The sequence below is a fragment of the Nicotiana sylvestris genome, chromosome 3, assembly GCF_000393655.2.
Source record: "Nicotiana sylvestris chromosome 3, ASM39365v2, whole genome shotgun sequence".
NCBI lineage: Eukaryota > Viridiplantae > Streptophyta > Magnoliopsida > Solanales > Solanaceae > Nicotiana > Nicotiana sylvestris.
This window is the reverse complement of record NC_091059.1, coordinates 50,300,388-50,308,130: the sequence shown is the minus strand read 5'-3', so window position 1 is coordinate 50,308,130 and position 7,743 is coordinate 50,300,388. Positions and strand designations below refer to the sequence as shown.

Below are 7,743 nucleotides of genomic sequence, written 5' to 3'. Positions count from 1 at the left end.
TTAGCCCGTGTATGCACTCATGACCTCACGTACACAACACTCACATATCACAAAATTATCACAACAAACAAATTCCTAAGGGGATTTGCATAAGGTTAGGCAAGCCACTTACCTCGAACCAAGCTCAACCAATCATTAAGAATGCCTTTTCCATGACTTTCCGACTCTGAATAGCCCAAATCTATCCAAATTAAATTGCATACCATAAATATAAATATAAGAAACTAATCCAACTAATGAAATCAAGACTTTATCAATAATTTTGAAAATTGCCCCAAAAGGTTGACCCAGGCCCACGTCTCAGAATAGGGTAAAAGTCACAAAATATGAACACTCATTCAACTACGAGTTCACTCATACCAAAATTAATTAAATCTGATACCAAAATATCAATCAAAACCCAGAATTTATGTTGAAGAACTACCACGACCACGGTTCGCCCTCCTTGAACCATCGTGACGACACCTAGTCCTCTATGACTAGGTAAGCCAAAATTGTGGAAGATAAACCAAGTGCGGAATAAAACAAACTAAAATAGAATGAAGAACGATAAAATAGTGTTTAAAAGTGCCGCTAGGCATACACAACATTTCTCAAAGCCAAGTACACTATCCCAAAACCCGGAAACTCACGGAACCACAAGCCTTTGGATATCTGCAATATCTAACTCCAGAATATCTAACAAGGGAAAGAAATATAGAAGGGAAAATGTTTAAAATCTAGAATAGAAAGAGACTCCTTGGTCTGCAGACGTGGCAGATGTACCTCGAAGTCTCTAGAGCAGTCGCCTCACCTCACGGATGATAGGACTGAGTCGCAGTACCTGGATCTGCACATGAAAAACATGCGCAGAAGGGGCATGAGTAAACCACAGCGGTACTCAGTAAGTGCCAAGCCTAACCTCGGTTGGGTAGTGACGAGGAAGGTCAGGGCCCTACTGAGGTTAAATAAAATATAAAGATCAACAGTATAGAACAGAATAGTATAAATAAGTACAGAAGTAAAATAACACAGGATGTACAGGACAACAACAACTATACAGAAACAAGGTAAACACGGAAAGGGAAATACAACTCAGCACCAATAATAACAGTTGGGGATCTCCCAGGAAACCGTCCTGGGATCCCGTCCCATAGTCCAACTCATAGTGCGCGGGGATCTACCGGAATCCCGTTCCATAGTTCCAAATATAAATACCTAGTACTGGAGGAATCTGCCTGGGTGCATTCCCCGTAGTTCCATATAACTGTACAAGGGGATCTACTGGAATACCACATATGTAGTCCCAAAATAAATACGCAGCAGCAACAAGAAATTATACAGTAATGGCCAATTTCATATTAAGGTAAACAAGTGGCTCTAGCCTAGCATGCTGCAAAGAATTCAGGTAAGCAGGTTGGACAATTAAAGCAATTAAATCACTTAGATATGCTTTCCTAAGCTAACAACAGGCTTAATAGTACTAGTAATAAAAGCAGGAAAAGAAACATACTAATAAATACTTAAAGAAAATCGGATTTCCAACAATTTGCACAAGTTCGCACTCGTCACCTCACGTACAAGGCATTTCAATTACCAAATATACCAATCCTAAGGGGAAGGTCCCCCACACAAGGTTAGACAAGCCACTTACCTCGAACCGGCTCAAAATCAACCCGAGACCACGTTCTTGCCACGAGTACTCGACTCCAAATGGCCCAAATCTATTCAATTCAATTTCATAATGTAAATAACACTTCAAGTAGTTGATTCTACAATTAAATTCTAAGCTAATACGCGGAATTATATAAAATGACCAAAACACCCCTCGGGCCCACGTCTCGAAATCGGGTAAAATTTATATTTTCAGAATCCTCACACTCTCACGAGTCTAACCATATCAAAATTATCCAAATCCAATGTCAAATCTCCAATCAAAACTCAATTTCTTGGTCTAAGAACTTTTCCCCCAATTTCCACCAAAATTTCGAAATTAAATGATGGATTTAAGTGTAGATTCATGGAAATTATTTAAACCGAGTAGGAATCACTTACCCAAATCGCACAGGTGAAAATCTCTTCAAAAATCACAATCTCCCGAGCTCCCAAGTCCAAAATACTAATTATGTTTTAAACCCTCGATTTTAGGTTTTAAAAATCTACCAGGTGTTTTGTAAATCGCGATCGCGAGAAATGATGTGCGATCACGAAGATGAAAAATTGATGTACGCGAACGCGTAAGATGATGTACGCGAATGCGGAAGAGGAAAAGGGCAGGCATACACGTTCGCAGACCAGGCAATGCGAACGCGAAGGGGAAAAGGTCACTGTACCCCCGACTCCTAGTTCTACTACGCGAACGCGAAAGGAGGGGTACAAACGCGAAGGATGAAGGGCCAGACTTCCACGATCGCGAGCCTAATCATGTGATCACGAAGAACAATTTAATCATCCTCCGAAATTACACTACGAGAACGTGGAGGGAAGAGCGCGAACGCGATTAAGGAAACCAGATACCAGATTTTCTGCAATTCCAACAAGTTCCAAAATGACCCGTTGAGCATCCGAAACACACCCGAGGCGACCGGGACCTCAACCAAACCTGCCAACTAATCCAAAAACATCATTATAACTTGTTCCAAACTTTGGAACGCTCAAAACAACATCAAAACACCTATTTTTCATCGGATTCAAGCTTAAGAATTCCAAAAACTCTAGAAACACGATTTTGATCAAAAAGTCTACCAAACCTTGTCCGAATGACCTGAAATTTTTCACACACATCACATTAAACACTACGGAGCTACTCCAACTTTCGGAATTCCATTCCGACCCTCGAATAAAAATCTCATTATTGAATCGGAAACTTCAAAAATTCAACTTTCGGCATTTCAAGCCTAAATTAGCTACGGACCTCCAAAACACAATCCGACCATGCCCTAAGCCCGAAATCACCCAACGGAGCTAACGGAACCATCGAATTTCCATTCCGAGGACGTATTCACACTTTTCCGACTACGGTCAACTTTCCAATACTTAAGCTCTCCTTTAGGGACTAAGTGTCCCGAAACTCTACGAAACTCAAAACCGAACATCTCGGCGTATCAAAATAGCAGAAATAAACTTGCGGGAAGCAGTTAATAGGGGATCGGGGTGTAAATTCTTAAGACGACTGCCTGGGTCGTCACATCCTCCTACACTTAAACATTCATTCGTCCTCGAACGAGCATAACCACATACCTGAAGTAGTGAAAAGATGAGGGTAACAGCTACGCATATCCTGCTCGGTCTCCCAGGTCGCTTCCTCGACCGGCTGGCCCTGCCACTGAACCTTTACCGAAGCATTGTTCTTTGACCTCAGCTTTCTAACCTGCCTGTCCAATATTGTCAATGGCTCCTCAACATAAGATAGATCCTTGTCCAACTAGACTGAACTGGAATACAACACGTGTGACGGATCACCGTGATACCTCCGGAGCATCGAAACATAGAATGTCGGATGAACTCATGCCAAGCTGGGAGGTAAAGCAAGCTCATATGCAACCTCCCAACATGTCTCAATATCTCAAAAGGTCCAATAAACCTCGGACTCAACTTCCCTTTCTTCCCAAATCTCATAACGCCATTCATAGGTGAAACCCGAAGTAGAACCCGCTCTCCAACCATATAGGAAACATCACGAACCTTCCGATCCGCATAACTCTTCAGTCTGGATTGTGCTATACAGAGTCTATCCTGAATCACCTTAATCTTCTCCAAAGCATCCTGAACCAGGTCTGTGCCCAACAATGTAGCCTCACCCGGCTCAAACTAACCCACTGGGGATCTACACCGTCTCCCGTATAAAGCCTCATATGGTGTCATCTGGAAGCTAGACTGATAGCTGTTGTTGTAAGCAAACTCTGCCAATGGCAAAAACTGATCCCAAGACCCTCCAAACTCAATCACACATGCATGGAGCACATCCTCAAGAATCTGAATAGTGCGCTCAGACTATCCGTCTGTCTGAGGGTGAAATGCTGTACTCAACTCCACCCGAGTATCCAACTCATGTTGAATGGCTCTCTAGAACTGTGACGTGAACTGAGTACCTCTATCTAAAATGATGGACAATGGAATACTATGCGGACAAACAATCTCCCCGATATAAATCTCCGCCAACCGCTCCGAAGAATAAGTATTACACACATGAATGAAATGAGCGGACTTGGTCAGCCGATCCACAATCACCCAAATAGCATCAAACTTTTTCAAAGTCCGTGGGAGCCCAACTACAAAGTCCATGGTGATCCGCTCACACTTCTACTCTGGAATCTCTATCTGTTGAAGCAACCCACCCGGTCTCTGGTGCCCATATTTCACCTACTAACAGTTGAGGCACCGAGCTACAAATCCAAGTATATCTTTCTTCATCCACCTCCATGAGTAGTGCTGCCTCAAATCTTGATATATCTTCGCGGCACCCGGATGAATGGAATACCGCGAGCTATGGCCCTCTTCTAGAATCAACTCTCAAAGCTTATCAACATTGGGTACACAAATCCGACCATGCATCCTCAATACCCCATCATCACCAATAGTGTCATAGTCCTTCAGCAACTCTAACCACCTCCTCTGGCGCAAATTTAGATCCTTTTGCTTGAACATGTGCTGCAAGCTCTGATGGTCAGTATAAATCTAACAAGGAAACCCGTATAAATAATGGCACCAAATCTTCTAGACGTGAAAATGGAAGCTAACTCAAGGTCATGAAGAGGGTAGTTTTTTTTCATGTATCTTCAACTGTCTAGATGCGTACGCAATCACCCTATCGTCCTGCATCAACACCGCTTCAAGGCCAATCCTCGAGGCATCGATATAGACCGTATAAGACCCCAAACTTGTAGGCAATATCAAAACTAGGGTTGTAGTCAAAGCTGTCTTGAGATTTTGAAAGCTCGCCTCACAATCCTCCATCCACTGATACGGAGCACCCTTCTGGGTCAACCTGGTCATAGGGGCTGTAACCGATGAAAACCCCTCCACAAAACGACGGTAGTAACCTGCCAAGCCAAGGAAATTGCGGATCTATATAGCTGAGGATGGTCTGGGCCACTCTGCACGACCTATACCTTCTTCGGATCCACCTAAATTCCCTCACTCGATACCATGTGGCCTAAGAATTCCACTGAACCCAACCAGTACTCACATTTCGAGAACTTAGCATATAAATTCTTCTCTCTCAGTGTCTAAAGCACAGTTCTCAGGTGCTGCTCATGATCTTCCTGACTCTGGGAATACACCAGAATATCATTAATAAAGACAATGACGAAAGAGTCGAGATACGGCCAGAATACACTATGCATCAAATACATAAAGGTTGTTGGGGCATTGATCAGCTCAAATGACATGACAAGGAACTCGTAATGACCATACCGAGTCCTGAAAGCAGTCTTCGGGATATCTGGCTCCCAAATTTTCAACTGATGGTAACCTGAGCGCAAATCAATCTTAGAAAACACTCGTGCGCCCTAAAGCTGGTCAAACAGATCATAATTACGAGGAAAAGAATAACGGTTCTTAACTGGCGATAATCAATACACATACACATAGAACCATCATTTTTCTTGACAAACAAGACATGAGAACCCCAATGTGATGCACTGAGTTGAATAAAACCCTTATCAAGCAATTCCTGTAACTGATCCTTCAACTCCTTCAACTCATGAGGAGCCATACGATACGAAGGAATAGAAATGAGTTGAGTGTGCGGCAACAGATCAATGCCAAAATCAATATCTCTATCAGGCAGCATGCCCGGAAGATCAACTGGAAACACATTGGGAAAATCCTATACTACTGGGACTGAATCAACTGAATGGGTATCAATACTAAAATCTCTCACATAAGCTAAATATGCATCACACCCCTTCTCAACCATACGCTGAGCTTTAAGAAAAGAAATAACTCTACTGGGAGTGTGATCTATAGTACCACTCCACTCAACACGCGGTACACCTGGCATAGCCAGTGTCACGATTTTGGTGTGACAATCATGAATAGCATAACGGGGCAACAACCACTCCATGCCCAAGATAATATTGAAGTCAACCATGTTGAGTAACAATAAATCAACTCTGGTCTCAAAACCACTAAGTGCAACCAAACACAACCGATAAACATGGTCCACAATAAGAGAATCTCCTACAAGAGTACAAATATAAATAGGGAACTCAAAGAATCCTGAGATACACCCAAATGCGGAGCAAAATAAGAAGACACATAAGAATAAGTGGATCCTGGATCGAATAGAACCGATGCATCTCTGTGACAAACCAGTATAATACATGCGATGACAAAATTGGAGGCAACAGCCCCGGTATGGGCAGGAAGGGCATAGTATCGGGCCTGTCCTCCCCCTCTAGGGTGACCTCTACCTCCCCGACCTCTACTTCTAGCTGGCTGAGCAGGTGGGGTAGCAACTGGGGCTATAACTATAGCGTGAGAACTCTGCGGGGCACGCTGTGGTTGAGAAATCTGTGGGGTGCACCCCTCCCAAGTCTTGGGCAATCCCTCACCATATGGCGTCTATCACCACACTCAAAACAAGTTTTGGGAGGATGTGGTGGCTATGACTGGATCGAACTAGGTCTGCTGGACTGACCTCTAAAAGCACCCCGCACAGAAGGCGCGCTAGATACCGGTGGTGCATAATAAGGCTCCTGAGGTCTGGGAGGAGCTGGAATACCACTGGATGCTGGAAGAGCTAAATGAACAGGGCGACATATATAACCCCTACCATGACGACCTACTACTGGGGCACGGGTACTAGAGAAATGGCCCGACTCTTGAGACCTCTTAGCTTTTCTCTCCTCTCTCTCCTTAGCATGCATACCCTCAATCCTCCTAGCAATGTTCACCACCTGCTGATAAGAAATATCCATCTCCAACTCACGAGCCATGCTAGACCTGATGCAAGGAATAAGGCCCTCAATAAACCGGTTAACCCTCTCGTGAACAGTAGAAACCAAGGCTGTTGCATGCCTAGCCAAACTTGTGTAACAGACGGCATACTCTGAGACAGTCATAGTACCCTAGCGTAAATACTCAAACTCTGCGCGCCATGTATCCCTGAGGCTCTGAGGAACATACTCTCTCAAGAGTAGATGTAAAAACTGAGTCCAAGTCAGTGAAGCAGCATGATCCAGACTGTCTAACTCATAGGTGCGCCACCACTCATAGGCGGCTCCTCGAAGCTGGAAGGTCGTGAAGGAAACCCTGCTCGATCCTAATATACCCATGGTACAGAGAATGCGGTAACTCTCATCTGAAAATCCTAGAGCATCCTCTGATGCTAGACCGCTGAATATAGGAGGCTTGTACCTCTTGAACCTCTCAAGCCTCAGCTGCTCCTCCTCGGAAGCTGCTGCCCTGTCCTCGGTCTGAACTGGCACTGAAGGGGGTAAAGGAATAATCTTACGGACCTGCTCAACATGCACTTGCTACTCAGGAGTGCGGGCGGAGGGAGTCTATGGTCCTCTCCCAGCCTGAGATGTGGTTGCAGCAAGGGAAAGCAACCCTGCCTGAGCCAGAGTGGTGTACATGCTCATGATTTGTGCCAGAGTCTCCTGAAAAGCTGGAGTAGTAGTGGCAGTAGGCGTGTCAGGTGCCTGGACTTTGGCTGGGACTGCTGGTGGTACCTCGGCGGCAGCTCGTGCAGGTGCTCTGGCTGCACCACATGCACATCCTCGGCTTCTACTCTGGCCCTAGCCTCTAACGACTGCA

At 44.5% G+C, this 7,743-nt stretch overlaps 1 protein-coding gene across 1 annotated transcript; it reads right to left on the bottom strand.

Annotated features, from left to right (window-relative positions):
* Positions 1-5,207: 5,207 nt before the first annotated feature.
* On the bottom strand, positions 5,208-7,046 carry LOC138887331 (uncharacterized). The gene is made up of 4 exons (XM_070169066.1): positions 6,914-7,046; positions 5,953-6,162; positions 5,519-5,787; positions 5,208-5,249 (listed from the first exon to the last, which is right to left on the bottom strand). Exons 1-4 carry the CDS (start codon positions 7,044-7,046, stop codon positions 5,208-5,210), a joined length of 654 nt encoding a protein of 217 aa, XP_070025167.1.
* Positions 7,047-7,743: the final 697 nt, after the last annotated feature.

What these genes read in the sequence shown, in the direction of transcription:
- LOC138887331 (XM_070169066.1), bottom strand. Translation starts at nt 7,046, where the DNA reads ATGACTGTCTCAGAGTATGCCGTCTGTTACACAAGTTTGGCTAGGCAT. An exon ending in CATCAGGTCTAGCATGGCTC is followed by an intron (nt 6,163 to 6,913) that starts GTGAGTTGGAGA and finishes GTACTCTTGTAG; the next exon opens with GAGATTCTCTTATTGTGGAC. An exon ending in ACCGCGTGTTGAGTGGAGTG is followed by an intron (nt 5,788 to 5,952) that starts GTACTATAGATC and finishes ATGTGTTTCCAG; the next exon opens with TTGATCTTCCGGGCATGCTG.